The 24,429-nt window shown below is 38.0% G+C and overlaps 5 protein-coding genes across 10 annotated transcripts in view; 1 reads left to right on the top strand and 4 right to left on the bottom strand.

The window, feature by feature from the left end:
• The window catches only part of LOC116160495 (protein prickle-like), a 316,299-nt gene that overhangs the window by 250,898 nt on the left and 40,972 nt on the right, over positions 1 to 24,429 (top strand). The gene's annotated exons all lie outside the window — the stretch shown is intronic.
• Positions 53 to 2,667, bottom strand: LOC116160507 (neprilysin-2-like). Of its 2 annotated transcripts, XM_031473723.1 has the most exons (10): positions 2,334 to 2,667; positions 2,144 to 2,289; positions 1,656 to 2,095; positions 1,468 to 1,611; positions 1,203 to 1,420; positions 1,141 to 1,159; positions 766 to 1,089; positions 573 to 720; positions 344 to 522; positions 53 to 294 (listed from the first exon to the last, which is right to left on the bottom strand). In XM_031473723.1, the coding sequence occupies exons 1-10, from the start codon at positions 2,342 to 2,344 to the stop codon at positions 73 to 75; spliced, it is 1,851 nt and encodes a 616-aa protein (XP_031329583.1). In that variant the 5' UTR covers positions 2,345 to 2,667; the 3' UTR covers positions 53 to 72. The 2 variants fall into 2 exon arrangements, with proteins under 2 accessions (XP_031329583.1, XP_031329581.1); XM_031473721.1 differs by having other exon boundaries at positions 766 to 1,159; positions 2,334 to 2,666.
• On the bottom strand, positions 7,700 to 8,844 carry LOC116158868. The gene is made up of 2 exons (XM_031471724.1): positions 8,368 to 8,844; positions 7,700 to 8,255 (listed from the first exon to the last, which is right to left on the bottom strand). The coding sequence occupies exons 1-2, from the start codon at positions 8,409 to 8,411 to the stop codon at positions 7,700 to 7,702; spliced, it is 600 nt and encodes a 199-aa protein (XP_031327584.1). The 5' UTR covers positions 8,412 to 8,844.
• On the bottom strand, positions 14,907 to 17,382 carry LOC116160500 (neprilysin-2-like). Its single transcript, XM_031473713.1, has 8 exons — positions 17,307 to 17,382; positions 17,172 to 17,263; positions 16,645 to 17,120; positions 16,446 to 16,598; positions 16,199 to 16,404; positions 15,583 to 16,151; positions 15,322 to 15,539; positions 14,907 to 15,274 (listed from the first exon to the last, which is right to left on the bottom strand). The coding sequence occupies exons 1-8, from the start codon at positions 17,315 to 17,317 to the stop codon at positions 14,933 to 14,935; spliced, it is 2,067 nt and encodes a 688-aa protein (XP_031329573.1). The 5' UTR covers positions 17,318 to 17,382; the 3' UTR covers positions 14,907 to 14,932.
• On the bottom strand, positions 17,952 to 23,817 carry LOC116158859 (neprilysin-2-like). The gene is made up of 17 exons (XM_031471712.1): positions 23,619 to 23,817; positions 23,415 to 23,569; positions 22,916 to 23,370; positions 22,510 to 22,865; positions 22,307 to 22,465; positions 22,011 to 22,260; positions 21,803 to 21,962; positions 21,544 to 21,758; positions 21,182 to 21,495; positions 20,741 to 20,812; positions 20,563 to 20,693; positions 20,021 to 20,514; positions 19,580 to 19,971; positions 19,128 to 19,536; positions 18,903 to 19,083; positions 18,603 to 18,856; positions 17,952 to 18,557 (listed from the first exon to the last, which is right to left on the bottom strand). Exons 1-17 carry the CDS (start codon positions 23,636 to 23,638, stop codon positions 18,219 to 18,221), a joined length of 4,356 nt encoding a protein of 1,451 aa, XP_031327572.1. The 5' UTR covers positions 23,639 to 23,817; the 3' UTR covers positions 17,952 to 18,218.

Below are 24,429 nucleotides of genomic sequence, written 5' to 3'. Positions count from 1 at the left end.
TATCTTATTGAAAGATACACGAGAGCGCAATGCAAAAAAGTTTTATAACCGTAGCGTGTTTAATTACAGTAATTAAAGTACATCGCAATCATCAAAGTGTGTATCAGATGCACACATAAAATCCTTAAGTAGATATTGATTAGGTCGGAACTGAACATAGCTATGACAGGAGGACGACATCGCAGAAATCCAGAAAAGCTGGTTGGGGGTTTGCTCTATCGCAACTAATCTGGCTTCTTTTCGGCGACTTTCTGCCCATTTTTGGTAACTTCGATATCCCAACAATAGCGCCACCTAAAATTTGAGAATTAGAGACTTTACAATCGTCCCAGATTTTATATACGGAATTGCACTTCGTTCTCTCTTCGAATTCCTCTACGGTTGAGTTACTCCACAATTGTTCGACATTATCCGTCAACGATTTTAATAAAACTTCTGCAATGGCGACTCCAAGCTCGGCGTAATTGAGATACATTGGTCTTTCTTCGTCAAAGTATTCATCTAACACCGCTAATGGTAATACTGAAATGCACTGGAATTCATTTTCTGCAGCATTTTTCAAAATTGCCTACCAATTGTATTAGTGCTGTAACCGATTTCAGTCCCTTTTATTAAATTAAGCATAACAGAGCTGTTCTGCATGACCATTAAGGTCTCGAAGTAGTTTTTTCTGGCGCTCAGAATCATTTCGAAGATACTTTCGCCTTCCAATTCCCACGTCTACAAGTACATGAACAAAAGAACTCAGACGCGAAACGTACTTACGTAAAGTTCTTCAAAAATACTTCCATTAAAATAGCCATCTGGAGCTCCAATTACCACTTCCGTCATTTCGAAAAAGTCAACAGACGCTTGCCTACTCTCGTCATCGATCCACCGACTATTCTCCAACTGACTAATTATCTCTTCTTTCACTGCCAAGTATAATTCCTCGATCATAAGTTTTCTCTTCGCAGACAAACGGTTTTGAATATATTGCAGTTGCAATGGTCTGAGAACATAAATCGCATCCAACGATTCGCAACAAAATTCGTGGTGGTCTTGGTGAGTTCCACTTTCGATTTGGCACGTGTAATTACCCTTTAAATACTGTAATTGTTTAGACATAAACGGGATCATCTCCTCAATAACTCTCCATACCATGTAATTAGCTTGAACTCTAAATACCTTAGTTGCTGGTTTATGAATGTACACTAAGTTACCTTTTAGGAATCGATGTAATTAGATCAATGAATGCGCCAAAATGCTCATGGCTCGGTATCACAATTACGTCACTGTCAGTTACCGTATACGGATAAAGAATGTTATTTAAAAAGTCGAGCCATTGGATTTCATCGTAAATTTTTTGCATTTCCTCCACTGTTACATGCGTTCCGAAGAGCTCATCGGGCCTTTTGAGCGTTACATTCTTCTCGGCAACCTAAAAAGCTTGTTTAATTTGGGCATGGAATTCATCTACGGGCGCACCCCTTGTAACTCTTCCATGAAGCTGAGGACGTTTTCCATTTGCAGCTTGGCTTGGTACCTGTCTGCCCCAAAAACAACAGCCGTATCGATCATGAATTGAAGATATAATCCTTTGTGCGGAAATGCGAAGCTAACGATTGAAAGCTGCCCCAAAACGGTGAGTGTTAAGCGCTCAAAGGTGTACTTACCTTTATTCTACCCTCACTTTGAAGTTGAACGTCCAGAAACATGGAGAAGGGGTAACCTCTGCTTTTTAGCGAGTAAACTGCATCGGTCCATTCGAAGAGACGGGCACGCCAATGGTACCCAACGAGTACGGGCCAACCCCCAATGTCTTCCAACACCTCTTGAAATGTAACAATAAAGTTTTCCGAGTCGGTTTGGTTGAGGCAATTGTCAAACAATTTTCTTTCATCATTCGTCGCATTGGAGTCGTCTTCGCCTGCGCTTTCGACGAGCATTTCGTTGACTTTCTGCTTAAGTGTTGAAATTGTGTTGTCTCTCTCGGGGCTTACTCCGCAGACGTATTGATAAAAATCCTCGCAGGGGTCTACGGTATTGTTTAAGCGAGTGGCTATTCTATAGGATTCCGCTAAACAAGAGGTGTTTGAGCACACCTCTACATTTACTGTAAATCGACTCTAAATACAATATACTCTCGAAAAGAGTTACTTACGCAGAATCTGTAACGAAATATAAATAACGCACGCCAGCGACAATAATATTGCGAACAGCAGGCCGATAAATAAACACCGTTCCATACCCGATCTTCTCTGCCACCAGTTCTCATCTTCGTCCTCGAAGCACCGAGATTTCAGGTACCTACAAAACCTTCTTACAAACAACCCACTAACACCACAACTTACTCCCTGTTCATCTTTTTCCCCTAAAAACACTCGCAACAGTAATGCGTGTGTAAATTCGTTCTTCTAGTTCCGACTTCCTAATTACTTTTAATTATTGCAATGTATGCTACCGTGACGTCATAAATGTAAATTGTGGCGTTTTTTTACGATTTACCAACGCCCTCGTTTCGATCATTCGTCTTTTCTCATTATTTTATGTCGTACGCATTTAAAATAGTGTGCCTTGAACTATTTTTTAAAATTGATTTTATGAGTTACTAGAACGACGATTTCGAAAGACTGTAGCAATTCTTCCGGTATATACGTATGACCTATGTACATGCAGAATCCACTCAAAAGGTCACTACGAGAAGAGAATAAACAAATTTGAACGGCAACAAATTCATTAAATAAACTTAATTTTACAAACAAATCATATGCTTTTATTTGTTCAATTTAATTGATATACAGGGCCATCGTTTAAATTTTGTGTAGTCTTGAATAATGTAATTTTTTAATGAATTTCTATACTTTTTATAGTATCAAAAAATAAGTAGATTTTGTGTCTATAACATGAGGTTTGTCATGTGCTAATACCAAAAACGTCTAAACTCTTGTTTTCGTCACATAAATTGTGATATTGTAAAAGCTATTTATCATAGTTACTAGTCTACTGCAGTCTGCCGTACCACAGTAAAACCTAGTAACTCAAAATTTCAAAGTTGTGGGTATACGCGTTGAAAGTTTATAAAAGTTAATTGTTTGTAACGTTGTTCCTATACCACACACAATGTCAATATAAAACAAATTTATTAATAATTTTGTTGTGAATTCAAATTTTAACTTAACATGTGTATATTTTCGAAAAGAAACCGAAAAAATTAAAAAAAAAAGTTACTAGGTTAGGGTACGACAGGTAATATGCTAAAGTAAAAGCAAGCAAGTCGAGTTGCTCTATTTACTACTCCTGTTTGACTAAACAAATCGCAGTAACTCGTCAAAATCACTATAGTTTTTCACCATTGTTGAAAGTAAAACCTAGTAAGTCGAATGAATCATAAAAAAAATGAAACATAATTCTGTTGTTTTTAGCTAGTCGACTTACTAGTGGACATAGATCTCGCTAACGCATCATGTCAATCAAATGAAGTGATTTAATGAATTAAATGCTCAAATATTTGGACAAGTTTATTCCGTATTAGTAAATTGTGAAACGAAACTTAAACAAAACAATACTTAAGTACGTAACTATGTATCATATACAGTGAGTTTATCTTAGACTGGAACATACGATTATGCATACAATGCTATTTCCCTATGTTCCATTTTAAAAAAAACGCATCAACCTGAAGGAGTAGTTCAAATGGGTAGTAGGCGCAATGTACTACTGTCACCTTTAAATCTACCGCCCTGCAATAAATTCAAAAATGCTGCCTAAAGAAATGAAAATTGCAATTATAAATTTATACAAAGGCCTAAACAGTACAAGACAAGTCCGCGATTTACTTGCAGTCCAGTATCCTGACGAACAAATACCATCCATTTCAACGATCCACAGAGTTATAGCAAAATTTGATAGGGATGGCTGTGTTGCAAATCTTCACACAAAAAAGGCAAAAATTAACCATGTCCTTAATGAAGAATTGGAATTAGAAATTTTGTGCTATGCTGAAGAAAACCCAACAGCATCACTAAGTTTAATGGCCAAGGAATTTGAAATTTCTAGAACTTCCGTGTTTAAAACGCTAAAGAAATTTAAATACAAGTCGTACAAATTTCAAAATCACCAACAACTGTTTGATGATGATAAAATAAAACGCACAGACTTTTGCGAAACAATATTTAATTTGTTAAACAATAATGAGGAAATATTGCACAAAATAATGTTTACAGATGAAGCATCTTTTTCTCTGAACGGTACAGTAAATTCTCAAAACTATCGGTAGGTACCTATCTCCATATTAAATCTTACTGATACCGTTTTCTTCATTAGATATTGGTCACAAACTAATAATCATGTACACAACATAACGCATACGCAATATAATATTAAAATTAACGTTTGGGCCGGGATAATAAACAATATTCTAATCGGACCGTTCTTCATCGATGGAACTCTAAATTCAACAAAGTTTCTCGAATTACTTAGATCGCGCATTATTCCACGGTTACAGGAGTTGAATATAAACAACCCATGGTTTCAAATGGACGGGGCTCCACCACATTCTACGAGACCAGTGACAAGTTTCCTCAATGAAACATTCCCGGGCCGTTGGATCGGTAGATTTGGTCCAATATCTTGGCACTTGGCCAGCACGATCTCCCGATCTGTCGCCAAATGACTTTTTCCTTTGGGGATATCTAAAATCGAAAATTTATAATCATGTTCCCATTCAGAATGTGCAAGAGTTACAAACCCGAATACTAACAGCATGTGATCAAATGAATCCTACGTTTTTACGAAATAGTATTCAGGAATTTCGCAATCGGTTAGGGTACTGCTTGGAATGTGAAGGAGGGCACTTTGAACATTTGTTATAACTTATAATTAAATTCATTTTATTTATTATTAAACAATTTTTCTTCGACTTTCGACCGTACACGTACATAACCTAAAAATAAAGGCTGGTTCAAATGTGACTCGCAAATTTCTAATACGTTTGTTTTAGTTGTGAACCGCGCATATCCTTCAGGTTGATGCGTTTTTTTTAAAATGGAACATAGGGAAATAACATTGCATGCAAAATCGTATGTTCCAATCTAAGATAAACGCACTGTATATATAAAATACAAACAAAAAATAGGAACCCTTTAGAAAAAAGCAAAATAAGGAACAAATAATACTCTAAACAACAAATTCTGCATTTGACTTTCCAAGATCTTCTTTGTCATCAAAATTTGGAAGGTTCTGCCAAAACATCTGCTTCCTAGAAGGCATAGAAGGCAACAATACTTTTGAAATAGCCTCCTTTTTTTTTGTATTGATTCCCCTATCTGCGCCCTGCTTTTCGGGAATTTGTGGTTTAAACTTGGGTTTAAGAACCGTCGCCTCTTGGAACTCTTCATGTTCAAGTTCGCACTTATAAAAAATCTTGGTGGACCCCTTTTTAAATAGTACCGATTTAATATCATTCAATTTTGGCATACAGTTGGTTTTCTTTTTCTGCATGCATCCGTTCTCAAATTTTCTAAAGTCGTCAAACCTTAATGTTGTTACCTCATTCAACTTATTTGCAGACTTCATCAGTTTTTCAAGGTCTTCCATGTCCAAAATCTCTTTTGACTTACTCCACTTTTTGCCAATCTGTCCATGTATTGAATCAGCTTTCATGAAGCTATGCCCCGGCTCAAAGTATTTAAAAGTTATACTTTCGGGACCCCAATCTTGATTAACAAATGTAATACAGGCCGTAAAAAGTGTCCAATTTTTGTTTTGGGAGGTGCAGTTATCGCACCAGAAGATTAAGTGCTTTGTTTCATTCTGTAACTTCGTGACCACGTTGTAGTACGCTGACGCGACGTCAGCTGCGTTTCGACCCATTATAGCCTCGTGCCACAGTATGCATTTGTTGTATCCTTTTGATTTCAAATTAGCAAAGGTTTCATGAAAAACCACCAACCTACTAACAAAGAATGAATCCTTGGTTGACATCTTCGGTAGAAGTAAAACTTTCTGCATGTCCACGGCATATATTTCTGTATCATTATCGAAACCACCTGAACTGTCTTTGGTGTACATCTGTCTAGCTATAGTATATCTTTTTTTGTGTAATTGGTATTTCTCACAAGTATCACAATCGCTTTTTGCATTAGAAGAGACATTTGGATCAATTTGCTCTTTCTCTTCTTGACTAGAAGTTTCCGTCGTAGGATCGTCGGTTTTATGGGCATGCTGCTTATACACTGCGCACAAACCGCAGTCATCTTGCGTGGGTGCAGAAAAGCCAATGTTTTCTTTTTCAAAAACCTTCCTATACGTCTCGTAGCTGACAGTCTTGATTTTTGAGCTAAAATCCTTGTGCATTTGATGAATGGATAAATCCGGAGGAAGGTACCTTCTGTGTGGAGCGTGAGAAATGTTGTAGTGCGATACCTGGGGATGGTATGTTTCTATATGGTTTTTAATTACATTGTAGTTTTCTGACGCAACTTCTTTCATTTTTCTGGCGTGGGCCGCTCCTCGTTTATCTTGAAGATTAGGAAGATCATTGGCCGTCCTTTGTAGGAAGCAGGTGATCATCCCATCTGATTTTTTCCCAAGAGTACGAAGAAACATTTCTTTACACACAACAATCGGTCCACATCTAGAACTGCTTTCGGCGACAATAGAGTCAGACGAATTATTTTCTTCTTTAAACGTGGGAAGTGTATAGGAAACAGTAAATTTTTTATTCTTTTCTGCATCGACCTTCCGGTATTTTACTTCTTTTTTTTGTATGTATTTGTCCAATAGTTATTTGTTTCATTAGTACAAAAAATGTCAGTTTTCGGGACGAGGAAGATAGTTGCTGGACGACGCGTTAGCGGAGTCCAGCAACCTTCCGAGTCCCGAAAACGCATTTTTTGTACGAATAAAACATAAAATTTTTTCTCCAACCCCCTTTACTTCAAATTATATTCGAATTTAGATTCAGTCACAGTTTCACTACTATAGTATAAGAACTTCTGCTTTCTTGTCCTCACGTGTCATGCCACTCTAGTTTTTAGGTTAACTTATAACCTAGTCGTTCTTACTTCTTACTTCTCACCTCTTGCGACTTTGTAGGGAGCAAATCTTGAGGTAGCATGTTCTGCCGTTTCAATAATCTCTGGTGGAGTGCAATCTAGGTCGCTATCAATTTCAGTCATTTCTATTGTATACACAATTAATCGTGTTATATTTTGTATTGAAATAAAAAACTTACCATACAGTTTTTTAATTAAAATTAATTGCAATTAACTTTTTCAAATTTTGAATTCAAAATGACAGATAATAGTGCAATGGGTCTGAAGTAGATGGCGTTACGCGCGACGGCGGGTTGTATACGTATTAAAATTACGTTCACTGAATATGTAAATTACGTTCCACATGGTTTAAATAAAAATAGCGAGCGTAAATCATTTTCAATACATGTACATACGTATAGGTAACAGCATTATTTGCATTGAATATGCAAAAATATTTGATTTGTATGTATAGAAATATCTTACAACCTGCAATGTAAAACGATGTCAATGTGACATATCTCCGTGATTGTAATTTTTTAATTGGCCAACTTTCAAGGTCAATTTCTTTTTGGTACTAGGACAAAAAGTATCCACTTTTTGTACAGTTGCCATGGTGAAAGCGATTAATCCGCAAAACGTCCATTTTACGTACCGAACACTGTCACAAAATAGTGTCTTATTCAGGTGGTTGGAGAAAAAAGTAATTGTTTATTCGAGAATTCAAGTTTATTAAAATATTCGAATACTTTCCGCCTTTCATTTTCTGATACTCGTTCTCTACAGCGCCTTCTACAATTCGTTTTACATGGTGACCTTAGTTTATCGTTTGAAATCTTGCTGTTCTTGTTAGTTTTTTTGCGTGTGACAGTTTCATTTCTTTCGTCAGGTACATCTAAAGGTGTGTTGTCTACATTCTCCTTCCAGTATTGAAGCACAAGATCGGTATAATCACTTACATTTCTCAAACCTTCACTTTCCCAAGGCTCGGGACTTGGAAAGATCATAGTCTGATCAGTATACTGCCATAGTTTATTTTTTTTTCGTTGTGGTTCTTTTTTATGTAAATTATTCGTTAAGGAAAGATCTTTTTGGGTAAAATGTCTCGGAATCTCTTTTCGGCCGCTTTGTTTGACGGGCTTGTCTGGATCAAAATCCGGATCTTCGTCTGAATCATCCATAGGTGAAGGAGATTCCTCCAATACTGATTTTCTCGTAATCTCATCTACGGTATAATTTCTGGAAGATAAGAGAATTTACCTAAATAGTACACTTCAAGTACGTAAGAAATTGACGTTACATTTCGTTAATAGATTTTCTGCCTTGCTATGACGTAATAAGACATGCTTACCTGCTTTCAGCGGCCAGATTTACCAATTTTTGCCCTCGATTCATTTTCTCCACTCACAAGATACACGTCTTAATTCCAACCCGGTTGACGTCCGACACTCAAGTGAAATATATAACGTCTATTCTAATTAATCAAGTGTAAATATACTTGCGCATGTGCAATATTGCTACTTTTAATCCCGACAACTCGATATACGATAGTACTTTATTGGAATTTTGTTCGTTTTAGTTTTATTTAGTAGATTTAAGATGTTTTATTATTGTAAATATGAATATGTTACAATAGTAAGTAATTGCCACAATGATAAATTTGTACAATTCCATTACGTAAATGATGTAAGTCGAGTTACTAGGTTTTACGATAGTCAAGAAGAAGGTTCGTATTAAGGAAAAACCAAATCAACCAAGTAAATAGACTTTCTATCTAATTTATCCGATACCCAACTAGACATACTAAATTGGGATAGCTAATAACTTCGCAACCATTCACTCGATTGAAATGTTTTTAATAGCATTATGTAGAACTCGGTTTGTAGATATAGGAAATTCAAAAATGTCATTTCTGTAGTAGGTCGAGTTACTAGGTTTCACTATGGCACGGCAGTGCTGTTCTACGTATTCTACATTGATGTAGCTTTCATATGACATTTGGAAATATGTGACTAAAGTTGTCTTATAAAGAATGTCAAATTTGGAAAAATTGTTTCAATTTACAATGTATCTGTTAGTTTTTAGTTGGTTTCTGCTAGTTTTGGCAAAGAGTGACGTTAATTTTTCTCTGTGCTCCACATTCCCCGTGACATTTGCTTGAATTGTTAATTCAGAGGTCATTTTCGATAAAGTTGCGTTAGTATCTGTAAGTCTTCATTAAATCGTCGTTTGTTTTCCCTTCTTCCTTGTTAAAAAAAAAATTGAAATTTGTCCGGGAATTCCTTGACATGTACTTGAATTGTGGTTTAAACACCATTCCTTCCCGAAGAAGTGAAGAAGAGTATCACCAAATCAACTATTTTGTCAAGAATACATCCTAATAAGTGCTTACTGTCGAGATTGTGATGTTACTGGCAGGATACTGTCTACATCAGTAGAGAGAGAGAGTGTAAAACTGGAATGGAGATCAAGTGATTCAGCAAACATTTTGCATTATCTGAAGAGACCTTTAGATGGAGTAGATCGGTCCTAAGTTGCAGCTAAAGTTTCAAGGTACTCGGCATCTGGATACCGCAGGCAGAGGTGCTTAGATGGAACAAGGCCATGTTGAGCCCCCTATATTAAACGAATTGTTATGCAGATCATTTTCCGAACGAAATTATGCTATTATCCTTTGCATAGATGCAACAGATACGGATCGATAAGTTTTTAGCGAAACATCTAACTTGAAGAATCATGTAGAATTGCAGGATCAGCTGTAGCCACGAAAAGTAAGCACATTCCACGTGGCGCAAGATGACTTTTAGAAAAAAAATTGCTGCGGCCGCCCGCACAACTGCGCAGGCGCAATTCTACCCTTTTATGCCTTTGAATATGTGTATCAAATTTTGTTCCAATCGGTTAAGCCGTTTAGCGGGATTCTGCCCAAACATTTCAGCTCTTCCTTTTACACCAAAAAATATGTGTACCAAATTTGATTCCAATGGGTTCAGCCGTTTATCCGGAAATGAGAGTGCAGACGGACCAACAGACAGACCCACAAACCGACATCATCGAGATTTTGATTCGAATTCCTAGTGCTTCAAAACGTGTATTTCCGTCAAAAAAGTGGGGGGTCATTTTTTACACCGATGCAATAACCCCCTTACTAACGTGCGAGTGGTAAAAAACGAAATAGTAATGGCGCTCGCAAAGAAGGCATACGAATGCAAAAAGTTAACAGGAAAATCGCGATGGTAATGTTAGATATACGGTGATATTCATTAAGAAGTAGACATAAGGATTTACGTGTATTGTTTTTCCCTATGTCTACTTTTAAATGACAAAATCTCTTCCGAAGTGCGCCTAATTTGATGCAACCAAAATAACTTCTTAAAACAAATAAACATATGACTTTCATAATAATTAATTTGAATAAATCTTTTACGCTCCTTAAACTGTTACCAGCACTATACGAATTGACAATATTAAGTTTTTCTCCAGTTGAATACATCGCACACGAACGAAAATAAAAATACAGAAGCCAGAACAACAATATTCAAATTAATTAATATGACAGCCAGACCTTTATTTGTGTGAAGAAGTTTTTTGTATACATAAAATTAGGCGCCCTTCAGAAGATATTTTGTAATTTAAAAGTAGACATAGGGAAAAACAATACACATACATGTACATCCCTATGATCACTGTATGTGAAAGTATCACTGATAGAAAGCCGATGGACCTAACTATTAATAATAATAATAATAATAATAATAATATTTATTATCCAAACAAGTAAATATATACTCAATAACAGGACAATATTCCAAAAAATTGCAAAATCAAAAGTACATGCGAGTTGTTTAGTAATTAATTTAAAAAAAAACACTTCAAGATATTAATAAAGAAAATAAATTATAATTCTAATGATTGCAACAACCGACCCAAACCTTCATGAAAAACGTCTACTGGCGCGGATAAGTCATTAAATAATGAGCAGATTAAATGCACTGGAGATCTCTGAAGCACATTGGTCTTACATCTTGGTAGGCAAAATGGTGCTGGGCATCTTGAGGACAAACGTGGGACGCAGAATCCAATTTTCCCGAGCACAGACGGGCAATCAATTTTATTATTTAAGATATTATAGAGAAATGATAGGCAGAGACGTTTTCTTCTAGTTTTAAGGGGCAGCAGCTCAAACCGTTCACACATTATCTGCTGAGAAAATCCCCTGGGTGGATAGACTCCATCTTTCCTGTAGCATAAGTATTTAACAAGACGCCGCTGGATGTATTCAATTGCTTCATCGTATTTTACATACAGGGGGTACCAAATCAACACCCCATACTCTAATTTGCTCCTAACCAAGGATGTGTAGAGAGCCTTCATGGTATACGTATCGGTAAAAGCGGAGCTTGAACGAATAATAAATCCCAATGTCTGAGTTGAGCGTTTTACCATGTCGTTTATGTGGTAGGAAAATGTTAGGGCACCGTCGAAGTACACTCCTAAGTCCTTGATTATTTTCACTCTTTCCAATACAGTGCCAGCTAGAGTGTAGTCGTAGTGCAGTTGATTACGTTTACGAGAGAAAGTCATAGTCTTGCACTTCGAAACATTCAAATTTAGTTTGTTAGATCGGCACCAATCCTGTAGGGAGTCCAAATCATGCTGAAGTTTAATGCAATCGGCTATGCAGGTGATCTGAGAAAAAATTTTAAGATCGGCGGCGAACAACAGCTTATGCGACGATATACGACGGGGCAAGTCATTAATAAATATTAAAAACAGTAGAGGACCCAAATTGGATCCTTGGGGCACACCTGAGGTTGCAGTAAATGGTACAGATCCATAGCCATTATACCAGACATATTGGGTTCGGTTTAACAAGTATGATCTTAAGAAATCTACTAGACCAACACAAAATCCATAATCAGATAATTTCTTTAAAATTATAGCATGGCCAATTTGATCAAATGCCTTCTGAAAATCTGTGTAAATGACATCCATTTGACCTTGTTCGTCAATAATTTCTGAGCAAATTTGGGAGAATGCTGCAAGATTCGATATGGTTGACCTTTTCCTAACAAATCCATGTTGGTGTTGCGACAGCTGCTGTTGTATTTGATGGAACAACTTGTTGTAAAGTACTATCTCAAATAATTTTGAGAAATTGCAGAGGATGGAAATCGGTCGATAGTTCAATTTTCGAATTTGTTCCGGATTTTAATATTGGACACACCTTGGCAGTTTTCCATATGTCGGGAAAAATACACTGCTTCAAAGCCAAATTATAAATGTGTAAAAGTGGACGAGTTAATACGTTGCCACAATCTTTTATAAAAAATGACGGAATTTGGTCCGAACCAGCCGTATATTTATTCTTGAGCTTTTTAATACCACAGATTATATCATCTTCAGATATTTGATCAATCAAGATTAGATTGTTAAGGTTACCATGAAAGGAGTCATTATCGGAGGCCGGTAAGGATTGTTTGTACACACTGGAAAAACATGTCGCAAAGGCGTCAACGATTGTTTGTGGATTGTTAAAAATAGCATTGTTATAACACATTTCACCAGGAATACGCGATCTACCGCTCTTTGATCGAATGAATGACCAAAACTGTTTCGGATCTGAGGATAGAGAGTGTTCAATATGTGAAATATAGTGACTATGGCACTCACTCAGTAGTTTCTTTGTTAATTTACGCAAACGTTTAAAACGGAAATTGGAGAGGACTAGGGACTGTAAATAACGGCAGCCTTAAGAGAAGGTATCTTGAACATTTTTTGGGGTTGGATGTTGCCTTTATCAATAATGTATCAGACCACCTAAAACAAAGGCTTCTACGAAGTGGAAATTTATTGGGTGCTGTGCAATTAGAAAAACAAACCAAAATCGAAAGGAAAAATCGTGTGGTTTTAACGTTCTTGTGCAGTTAATAGCTAGAAGGGAGGGTAAATCGAAGCCAGTTTTTATGTCTCTCTCCATTGTTTGGGTATGTACCTAAGCGCGATACTTCTCATATGTATTATATATAGCTCTCCATTGGTTCGACTCTTGAAGAGCTTCATACAATACATTAGACAGCCGGAGTTATATACTGTGTCCAAGATAAGGATCTATACCATGGAGATCTCTTAAACCATAGAAGAGACGACGAAGATGAAATTAGAGAAAAGATGCCCAATTAAAGAGTTTGTTTTAAACAAAGCCAGAAAATTCCGATTACTTCCGAAGGTATGTCAGAAAAACCAAAATTCTCATTGCCACTTTTTGAGCCCTACAAGACACCGTTTCGTTTCGGAGAAATCAACTTTATTTTTTTAAATGGCCCTTTAAAAAAGTACATACTGGATTGAGTAGCATTTTTGATTATGAGTACAACGGCATACGGCACACACAAAAATCAAAAATTGGAAGCTGTAGGTTTTACCAGGATGGTGCACCCGCGCACAACGCCCTAATCGTACGAGAATATCTATCGGACAAATTTTCCATTTTCCAGAAAATGTTGTGCGCCGGTGCACCATCCGGTTGAAACCAACAGTTTCCAACCTTTGATTTTTCTGTGTGTCGTAAGTCGTACTCATAATCAAAAATACTACTCAATACAGTGCACACTTTTTTACGGGACATATAAGAAAATAAAGTTGATGATGATTGCTCCGAAACGAAACGTTGTATTGAAAATCTATCAACGCCGTCTTGTAAATCTCAAAAACTGGCAATTAGAAAGTGGTTTTTCAAAAAAATAAATAAAAACCAAATCGACAAATTACGGTTTTTCTGGAATATCTTCGGAAGTAATCGGAATTTACTGGTTTGATAATAACTGTTTAAAAGCGCAACTTTTCCGTAATTTGACCATCGTCGGATCTTCTATGGTTTCGGAGATCTTGGACACAGTGTATAATTATAGTCATTTTAGACTAACATTCACGATATATTTTCGGGCAGCTATTCCCATTGGTGATACCTCTACTTCTTCAGAAGGTATAAGGGTATAGTATTTTATGATGAATTCATACATTCGTTAAATTATATAGGGGGTTCAACATAGCCTAAATAACTGCAGGCGATTTCAATACTTATTTGGCAAATGCAAAATGAAGACTCTAGCAATAGAGTATATCGCCCATCATTATACGGGACGCTTTTCGATCTCTAAAATATAACAACATCAGGGACATTATTACGGTTTCAATACTCAGTTACTGAAACTTAATATTGAAATCTTAGTGAAACCTCTGACCATCATACCTAAATGTTTTCGGGTCTAAATTGGAGTAGGGTCATATTTGAAACCCCTGTATACAGTTCTGCGGATAAAACGTCGGAAAAACAGTACGTAACGCAGTTTTAATGGAAACGAAATTCCGGTGAAGACCATTCGTATTAGTGCTGTATGTACGCATACTTAACTTACAAGTAACGAGCCATTCTTAAATTGCGATCATATAAAGATACATGGAGAGACGCACAATGTTCGATGATCTCATATCGAAGAAGTCGTAGTTAAATAATCTGAGACGCTTACATTGTAAAGCGATCCAGTTTTCAATATTTCTTGGAGGGAGCCTTTTGCAAGGGAGAGCCGCATCATTTGTAACTAGAAACCACTGATTCTAGCGATATCTGCACGTTACTTTAATTTTTAGTATTGGTTGATTTTCTATGAGAATTTGGGACGGATGCTTATTTGACGTAATCAATTATAATATTCCTTTGTAGGAATTCAAATATTGCTTAGCTATACGGTGTGTATCAATATTTGTTTTAAATAAGCGGAAAATTAATTAATTAATGTACAGCGGGTTGGATCGGTGAAACAGCCTTGGCTAAACCCCGCCCACTTAAAAATAAAGTCCAAAAATAAAAATAAAATATATTCAACATGATTCACTTCTTCCCACCCATCAAAATCTCATCCATACACTTTACATTGAACATTTGGATTCATTTTCGATCCCAAGGAACACTTAAATGCAGACGCAAAGTCTTTGTTATTTCTCAAAGGGTTCACTGCTCTAAATATGTTTAAAGCGTGATTATCGCGGTTCAAAACCTGTCCCAGCTGCTTGTCGCTGAGTTTATAGCAGTATTGAGACACTGCCGAAATCCAAAATAGCTGATCTGGGGTATAGTCCAGTCCAACTAACCGCCGTTCATTCCCATGTTTGATCACCCACTTTCGATAGGCGTTGAAAGAGGCCTTCACTCCCACAGCATCGGCTATGTTTTCTTCTAACGTACGGGTTCCGTTCATCTATACAAGTGGTTTTAATATTGGGCCAGTGGCTAATCATTTCTAACCTGAAATGTGGTGCCTTGAAGTTTGAAATTATCCACTTGGTCCAAGAAACACTTCGCCACTCTTTCGTATGAACTTTTCGTCTCATTCGTCCAAAGGCTTCCATCTGAAATCGCGTGAGCTAGCTCATGACCAATGATCGAACCTAACATTCCATAGTTGCGATAACTCTTTTGGTGGGGATGGAAAATGTCGTCGTGTAAAATTCCAGCGTGGAGTACTACAATAGTCTGATTAAGTAAGTACTTGGAGTGAATTTTTACCTATTATGTTCAATTCCGGAAGATACGCGGCGTTTACACTATTAGCGAACTTATCTAATTCGTGATTGTATGTGAATGTGTTAATGCGCGCGTACATTGTGTCAGTGAGTGCCCTTCTGCTTTCCAGGTAAACATTCAAAAGGCAACCACTGTCTCCGTTAACTTGCAAGGTACTGTTACTGTAACGTTGATTGACGATGTCGAGATCTTCACTTAGACCTATGACGCTAGTGACTGCATTCACTTTTCGTACGGCCATGTCAACGCTTATTTCATCCATCCAGCCCGAATGTTCTAGAAGAGCGATAATTTCTACTTTGATATTCTTCACCATTTCTTCTACGCTCGATTTTAACTCTCCTGTCATCTTTTGTTTGGCGTAAAGCATGTCTGTTGGGATTACATCGAAGCTGAGTTGCACAATGCGTCGACAAAAATCGGCACGTGTCTTTGGGACGGTAGAGGGCGCGGTTTGGCAATTGTAGTTCTGTTCCAATTGTCGAAAACGTTGGGGGAAGAAGTGCACCAGAGACTCGTAAAGGTTCCAGAAGAGATAATTCGCTTGAACTCTGTACAGGACGTTATTACTCTAGAGTTAGTTTTTTCATTTAGGTACCTTCTGGGCGTGGAGTTTAGTAAATTAAATAGTGCGTTGACAAACTTGGGTTTTGGAAATAAAACATGGTCGTCTTCACCAAGCTCCACAATTTGCCGAATTAGTTTTAGCCAATCTGTACGATTACTTTTGGCTTGAAAATCTTTTACAGAATGTCTACTGTCCTTTATGTCGTCGATGGTATCCCAGTCGTTCTCGGTGGTGACCTAAATTCAGGTCGTCAGGCAAATTCGCTTTGGCAACTTACATGGTAAAGCTTCGTTGTAAACTCGTACACTTCCGACATTTCCTTTTTGGCCAGCGCTCTGTTTGCACCAAAAGTAACCACGCTGGCTATCATGAAATTTACATACGAAATTTTGTGCTCTTCTTCAGGAGCGACTACGAATGGTTCTTTGATCTGAAGCATTAGTTTAACTGCAAGTGCCATGTTTTGCCATACTTACATGAAGCAGGTACCGTGACCCATTCACAGGGTCCGGATCAATTCCAAAATCCAAGAAGGAGACGTACAGCAGTCCATATGCTCGCAGTTTATATGTTGTTGATATCCAGTCAAACGATTTCCCGTCCCAATGATCACCAACAACAACCGGCCAACCATTGAAATTTGACAGTAACATTCTAAAAGCATCCAACGACTCTTCCTCTGAGCCAGTTTCGTTCATGCAAACTTGGAAAAGATTCTTCTGCCTTTTTACCGAGACGTTGTCGTCGGCACCAACTCGGCCTTCCATTAAAGTGTCTAGGTCGGTTTTTATTTCTTGCTTAATTTTGACAAGTTTCCTTTCACGCCCTTTTCGTATGGCATTTCCACAGGCGAACGTAAGGAAGTCCTCGCACGGGTCTACCTTTGGATCAATTGAGCTAATTATCTCATGAGCGGCAGAAATGCACAGTTGCGTTTGACACGTCGGATGTTCTGTTAAATAGGGGCGTTAAACGTGTTTTCAAAATCAAAATGCTTATTTACCATGCGCTAATCTACTAGCAACAATGGAAAGTACCATTAACACCAGTCCGAGAGGTAAAATGTATAATAATAGTTTATACTTGTTCGATTTTCTTGAAAAAGAGTGTTGTTAATTAGAAAAAGTCAAATTGTTACCTTTCAGGCATCTTAACTTAGATTGGACAACTGCAGTACTTAATTATGATATAGTTAAGTATGTCCTTGCTTGCAAAATTGATGCCACCCACAAAAGGAAGCAGAATGTGGATTTTATTAAGAAAATGCGTGACTGGTTTTGTTTTAAAATATGCAGATCATGCTGCAGACTTCATTTGTAGGTTGTGGCAAATGAGACGAACCATTAACCGTCTCTATTCCAAAATCAATGTTAAATACTGTGCCTGCATGTCAATAAGAATCAAAAAAGGCACCTGTGTTCCAATTTTGAGGTAACCCAAACATCCGGACCGGTGTATTGTCTTGCGTACGCTCCTACAGAGCTATTTTATTAAGCGGCAGAGCAAAGTGATGCAAGCGTTATAGGGGAGCCGATAGTGTCAGTCTGTCCGTCCGTGAACACGATAACTGTCAAACGCTTGGACTGATTTTGTTCAAACTTTGCACAGTTGACCTATATACCACATGTAATAAGCCTATTGAAAATAGATCAAATCCCATAAGGTCACACCGAGGTGCTCTGCCGTTTTTTTAGATACGCTTTAGGGCTTTATTTTATTATAGATGCACTTTATGAAACAAACCGAATTGGTTCAAATAGAATCAGTACAAAAAAATCACAAAAAGTATAAAGGCTCTTTTATTGGGAATCACCGTTAAGAAACCAGCAAACATGATTACAGAAATTTGATTTAAACAGTACTCTGATTTGTCATAACATCCAAAACGCTATATTGACTATTTTGTTTAATGGTTCTTGCTACGACTATGAAGAGAATCGCGGTAAACTGGGTGCAGTAGCATCATGGCACTATTTTACTGGATGGTAATGAGAGCTAAATGATGATTTTTTGTTATGAGGTAGAGGCGAAGAAGGATCGAATTTATTTTCTAAAAGATCTGACATTTATCGGGTGGATTCATTTTTGAATTCAACGGACAGTTGAAATCCTTGGCAAACTCGGCACTATTACGTATGGGCGCGGTAGCTCGATACACATTTAAGGCGTGCGAATCTCGTTTCAGACTCTGCTCGAGCGATTTTCCACTCAGCTGGTAACACTCGTGCGAGATTGACGATACCCAAAACAGCTGGTACGGCGTGTAACCAACTCCGGTCAGTTGGGGCTCTTCGCCGTGGACACGTACCCAATTCTTGTACGCCGCATACGCGACCTTGACGCCGGTGTAGTCTGCGATATTTTCCTCCAGGGTTAGTGTTCCATTAATCTAAAATGAAACGCGATTTTCGCTATTTGTGTGTTCAAGTTTTACCGTCGCCTCCGTATCTTCGACGTCGAAATCTTCGGCGTCCTGAATGATGCACTGAATTTGTCTTTCAAATGCCTCGGCCGTGGCGTTTGACCAAACGCTTTCCACTTCATTTCCATCCTTGTCGAACGTGCTCGCGTCTTTACAAAAGCCATGGGTAATTTCGTGCCCGATTATAGAACCGAGTGCACCGTAGTTAAGGTATTGCGGTCTGTCCTGGTCATAAAAGATACCTTGGAGTATTGCCACCGGAAGAACTGCAGGTATTCTTCTTAGTCGAGGAAATTCGCTTCTTATACTTACCCATGGCATTGTCACTAGGCGAGTACATTGCATTAACTGTAGCAACCGCTCTGTGATATACTATGTCATTATAGGCGTCATCGTTCGGTTTGTGAATGCGAGCGAACGACAAATCAACCTGGTGTCTCGCATTCTGCAGCATTATTTCGAAAAAATTACTTTCGGTGACATCTTCTGCAAACTACAAAAATTGTGGTTGCAATACTGACCGCGACATTTAATTACCTTTGGCTCCATTTTAAAAGTATCGTAAATATCGTCGTTAAAGTAGTCACCCGGGGTGCCGATAACCCCGGTCATTGATTGCGCTTTTTCCAAAGCTTTCTCCTTGCTTTCGGTGTCAAGCCAGGAAGATTGCTTTAGTAGTTCCGTAAACTCACCTTTAATATTCGTCAGCATCTCTTTAACTTTGTTCCTTTTTTCTACGGGCAAGTATTTTCTTGCGTAATTTATATATACCGGTGAAGGACGGAAAGTTCGATTAATAACTCTTTTGCAAAATTTGTACCTATCGTTCGATTGTAGCGACCTATCTGCCACGCAGAGGTAGTTATTCTCGATCTGTTGTAGCTTTTTGTTTAAGTAAGTAATGGTACTGTCCAAAACGTTCCACATTATGTAGTTAGCTTGGATTCTAAATGGTAATATTTAGTGGATGTTATCAATCGTGTACGTACCTTCGAGGAGTTTTATCCAAAAGTGAAAGGAGAGATTCCACAAACTTTTCTGTGGGAAAATAAACATAATCACTTTTGGTGAGTTTTCCGGCAGGTTTTAAGATGCCATTGATAAACGATAACCAGTCGAGTGCTTCGTGTCTCTTTTGGTATTCTTCAATTGTGTACCGTTCCTTCAATAACTCACGTTTTACGTCAGCCATAGTATAATTATTGGGTCTATCGTTCTCCTTCACAATTTTATGTACTCTATCGATTAAATCGAAAACCTTCTCCAATTCTACTATTGCCAATTTTTCCTCAGCCCCCATGGCAACGGCGGCTTCGACCATGTATCTCTTATAAGATTCCTTATGTTCCTCTTCAACCCTTATAACAAACGGTTCGCTTAACTGAAAAAAATCTTTAGTACATTAGTGGTACTTGCGACAAACTACAAACATAAACGGCGTTACGGGTCTTATTCACAAGGCACGGCATGACTTGAACATCAAAGAAAATGGCATAAGGTAACCCTTTACGCCTCAATTGATAAATGGCGCGTTTCCAATCAAAGAGCTGTTCGTCCCATTCGAATCCTTCAACAACAGGCCACCCCTGTAACTCGCGAATAGTTTCGTTAAAAATATTCAGCGCGTTCTCTTGTTCCTCTTCCGTCTCGTTCATGCAATTTTGAAAGAGCTGTTTTTGAATTTTCACAAACGGATGATCGTCCTCTTTAATTGGCTCTTTAATCAGCTCGGCAACTTGTCGTGCGACCTTTTCCTCCAAGGCCTTGATGGACGTCGCCTCAATATCGCCATGAATTTGCTCGATAAATTTCCCACATGCGAACGTAAAGAAATCATCGCACGGATCGACGGATGTGTCTATAGAACCTATTACTTGCGAAGCCGCCAGTAAGCAATGGGAGCTATGGCATGGTCGTTCTGGAACTGAAGCAAATCCGAAATCTAGCACTAAATGTATTCGTTATTACTTACTCACATATTTAACACACACAAGCGCTATGAATATTATAAACGCAATCACTATTCCAAGAAGAGAGAGCACCAACTTTTTTTCTAACTTCGATCTACGTTTCCACCACGGTTCTTTCGCGAAAATCGATTTCCTGCAAAGGAAAAATTGTAGCATCGATCACTTACATACGTAACTTACTTTTGGTCCATAACTTGTTCGAAGAATACACGCAATGTGTATTTAAAAGTGTTGGTGGCGTTTGCGGTGATATTCAATTATTTTTAATTTGTGAAAATACACGAATTACCGTTCCTGTGTTTCAATTAAATGTGCAAATTATGTAGGCGACTACATTAAATGGAGAGGATGTAGAGGTTGTTCTTGTTTAATTCTTGTTGAAGGTTGCGAAATGATCGTGGTTTTTTCAGCGTGTGAAATTACGGTCTGGTATCATTTAGCCCAATTTTTTATTCACCACTGCTGTACCTACAACCAACAGTTACGTGTCAGAAAGGTTAACAACACTGGATATGCTGTTTCGGTGAGAACACTTAGATAGTTAGGTAGTTGTCCAGAAACGAATAATGAACACGAGTATAAAGGTAAAGGTTTATTGAGCTTTATATACAGAAATGTTACCAAATGTCACATAAATCACTTGGGTACATTTTTGATTCTGGAGAACACTCAAAATCATTTATAAAGTCTGTATTGTAGATCATCGGAGTATTTCGTTCATAAAACTTTTGAAAATGCACGTATGGAAGTCCCTTCTTGTCATAACACTCGTCAACCAAGGCAGCGATCCAAAACAACTGATTTGCGGAATAGTCGAGCACTACAGGTGTGTCCTCTTCTCCATTTTCTGTGATCCATCCTTGATACGCATCGTAGGCGATTTTGATTCCGAGGAAGTTGGCGAACGCCCCATCTTCCGTAAATTCCATCGTATCCTGAAACGGAGATGATTACCAAGCGGCATTAACTGTACAGGTGAATACGTTATCTTTTTTGTCTCCCATGGAATCCTTTAACATACATTTTATCTTCTCCACGTACCGTGTCACAGACGAGTTTGACCATTCAAACTCTCGATCTTCGAAGATCAGATTTTGAACAAGTTCGTATGCTATTGCTTTACCTAACGCTCCATATGTCAAATACGCTGGGCCTTCAACGTCGTAAAACGTTCTCGATAGCATCCCGATTGGTAAAACTGCAAGTATAAGTAAGAAAAGCTCACTTTGTTAAACCACTCACCTATCTTATTCGTCTTGGAGTGCATAAATGGAGATGTGAATGTGACCATTTGGTCCAGTAGAAGAACTTCGCCTTTATCTTCTGCCCGTACTATCACTTCGAATGCTTTCTTTTTTTGATTAAGATACATATTGAGAAAGCTGCCTCCGTACCCACGTTTCTATTATACTTTCTCCATTAAATTGTTGAGCGGCGTCATTATACTTACAGTCAGGCTGATAGTGTGCTTTTCAAAAATGGAGTCTTCCAAATAGTCCCCGTCTAGTCCAATGATTGCCGTGGTGTCATTAAACGCACTGATCACGTGATCTACATCGGATTCGTCTAGCCATTGCGTTTTTTCAAAAAATGATATGGTGTGAGATTTGACATTTTCGAAGAGATCGGCGATTTTTTCTCTTTTCGATTCTGACAAATGATTTCGCATGTAGAGGATATCTGTTGGTGTTGGTACAAATCTGAAAAGAACTAACGGTACGAATGCGTGTAAGGATAACGTCTTACATGCCGTTGACTATTTCCCGACAGGTTTCTGACCGTTCAATTCCCGCGAACGCATTTCCTGACGCGCACAGATAATTATCTTGTATATCTCGATAAGCTTTAGGTAAAAACGGTATTAGTTCCTCAAGAACCGTCCAAATGATATAAGTGGCTTGGATTCTAAAACAATGGATGATAGTAGGCGTTACAAAATATCAACGTACCTTTGGGGTGTTTTCGTCATAAGCAAACTAAAAGCGTCCATAAACTCAGGGTTGGGAAAACTGGCGAGGTCCTTTGCGCTTAGTTTATGCGGAGTAACCATATTATAGATGAATTTGTACCAGTCGATATCGTCGTATTCCTCTTGGAAATCGGCTATACTAACTCGAGTATCATTATCAAACGTCAAAAATTTTTCTCCTATTTCGCGCAATTTTTCCATGAAGTCGAATACCTTCTCCATTTCCATAGCGGTACGATTTGGCTCAGCTCCGAACAGTTGGGCAATGTCGGTCATGTATTTAATGTATAGCTGAGTGTATTCACGTTCTGGCGTGATAACCACAGGGGCAGTTACCTTGAAAGGCGTCGGTTAGTGAAGAGTGGTTGTTTGAGAGAGATACTTACCACTGGAATAACTTTGCCATCTTTCGTAGCTAGCCTAACATTTAGGAGCATGTCATGATCGTATCCTTTTTTTCGTAACTTGACCACCATGTCTGCCCAGTCGAATTGCTTATCACGCCACCTATGCCCAACAACCACTGGCCATTCGTTCAGCTCTCTGATCAAATTTTGTATAACTGGCAAGGATTCTTCCTCCAATTCATCCAGACTCATACACCCCTGAAAAAGCGCCTTCTGACTTTTTACCATGAAGTGGTCTCCGCTTGATATCGGCTCTCGAAGCATTTGCAAAATCTCTTCGTCTATATCCTCTGCGATAGTTTCCTTTAAACTTTTACCGCACGCGAAATGATAGAAATCATCGCAGTATTCTACATTAGTGTCTATCAAATTTACGATTTGCGAAGCGGAAGTTAAACACTCATTCGTGCTGCATTCCACTTTCTCTTGCACTTCTAAAATTCTGAGTTATCCCCGTGGTAGCTACAGTATACTTTACCTGAAGATCTTAAACCCATAAAAATAAATATTCCTATAAACACTACGACCGTAACTCCAAACGAAATAATCAACTTTCTTTCCAATCCGCTTCTCTTTTGCCACCAACTTTTGCTGTCGTCGCCAACCTCCCATATAATCTCGTCGGGATTTGACCTACAGAATAATAATTAATTTTGTATTTATATACGAACCAATTACTCACTTTTTACTTGTGGACGACATTTTTCGCACTTAATTTTAGCAGTGCATACTGAAAAATGAACTAAGGGAGACGAGTTACATTCTTTGTAATTAAATTAGACCATCCACGTAACAGAATCATTTAGAATGAGGGCGCCACTAATTAAAACGTCCACTTATTAACGTTGCAAAATTAGGTAACGTAGACATAAATTGCAATTATTCAGAGACGCGTTTCGTCTATTTTTGGGCTTATTGCAAAGCATAAAAGTAATTAATATCGACGTAATTGACTATGTATAAATAACTCTTTGACAGATTTCCAATGACTTTATGTTAAATAAATGCCCGTTTAGTTCTACGTTGCAAAAAAATCTAAGGAAGTATGTCATTCAATTAAAAATTGTTTTACAAAAACCAGTAGAATTGTAATTTTTAGCGCATTTTCCAAGCTAATGTCCGCACTTTGTCCGTCTGTACCACTACTAGTCCTCCAGCCTAAGCTTTTTCGTTGTGATTTCTTTCTTACACGGTCTAGCACAGCCTCGAGACCAGAACGATAATAGTATTGTAACGGAAACGCTCCAGACATGACGTCGCCTTTGGCGCTCTGGAATTTTCTAGGCGCGCGATAGTGGGAATGTTTGCAACGTATCTGGTAATTACGCGAGTGTTCTGGACTTACATTGCTTGCGTGTATAAATGGTTGCGGACCGAACATCGCAGGCAGTTTACTACCGAACGAGATCGAGTACGGACGAAACATTGAGCGCGAAAATCTGATATAAATTGCGAAGTGTGTAATATAAATAGTCGATATAAATTGTACAGTT

The sequence above is a fragment of the Photinus pyralis genome, unplaced genomic scaffold (genome assembly GCF_008802855.1).
Source record: "Photinus pyralis isolate 1611_PpyrPB1 unplaced genomic scaffold, Ppyr1.3 Ppyr1.4_LG1, whole genome shotgun sequence".
Classification (NCBI taxonomy): domain Eukaryota; kingdom Metazoa; phylum Arthropoda; class Insecta; order Coleoptera; family Lampyridae; genus Photinus; species Photinus pyralis.
This window is presented reverse-complemented; position numbering and strand designations above follow the sequence as displayed.

What these genes read in the sequence shown, in the direction of transcription:
- LOC116160500 (XM_031473713.1), bottom strand. An exon ending in GGTCACGGTACCTGCTTCAT is followed by an intron (nt 16,599 to 16,644) that starts GTAAGTATGGCA and finishes CTAATGCTTCAG; the next exon opens with ATCAAAGAACCATTCGTAGT. An exon ending in TTACAACGAAGCTTTACCAT is followed by an intron (nt 16,405 to 16,445) that starts GTAAGTTGCCAA and finishes ACCTGAATTTAG; the next exon opens with GTCACCACCGAGAACGACTG.
- LOC116158859 (XM_031471712.1), bottom strand. Translation starts at nt 23,638, where the DNA reads ATGTCGTCCACAAGTAAAAA. An exon ending in ATGGCAAAGTTATTCCAGTG is followed by an intron (nt 22,866 to 22,915) that starts GTAAGTATCTCT and finishes ACGCCTTTCAAG; the next exon opens with GTAACTGCCCCTGTGGTTAT. An exon ending in AGCACACTATCAGCCTGACT is followed by an intron (nt 21,963 to 22,010) that starts GTAAGTATAATG and finishes AAAGTATAATAG; the next exon opens with AAACGTGGGTACGGAGGCAG.
- LOC116160507 (XM_031473721.1), bottom strand. An exon ending in GTATTTTTGAAGAACTTTAC is followed by an intron (nt 721 to 765) that starts GTAAGTACGTTT and finishes ATGTACTTGTAG; the next exon opens with ACGTGGGAATTGGAAGGCGA. An exon ending in TTACAGCACTAATACAATTG is followed by an intron (nt 523 to 572) that starts GTAGGCAATTTT and finishes AGTGCATTTCAG; the next exon opens with TATTACCATTAGCGGTGTTA.
- LOC116158868 (XM_031471724.1), bottom strand. Translation starts at nt 8,411, where the DNA reads ATGAATCGAGGGCAAAAATTGGTAAATCTGGCCGCTGAAAGCAG. An exon ending in AATCTGGCCGCTGAAAGCAG is followed by an intron (nt 8,256 to 8,367) that starts GTAAGCATGTCT and finishes CTTATCTTCCAG; the next exon opens with AAATTATACCGTAGATGAGA.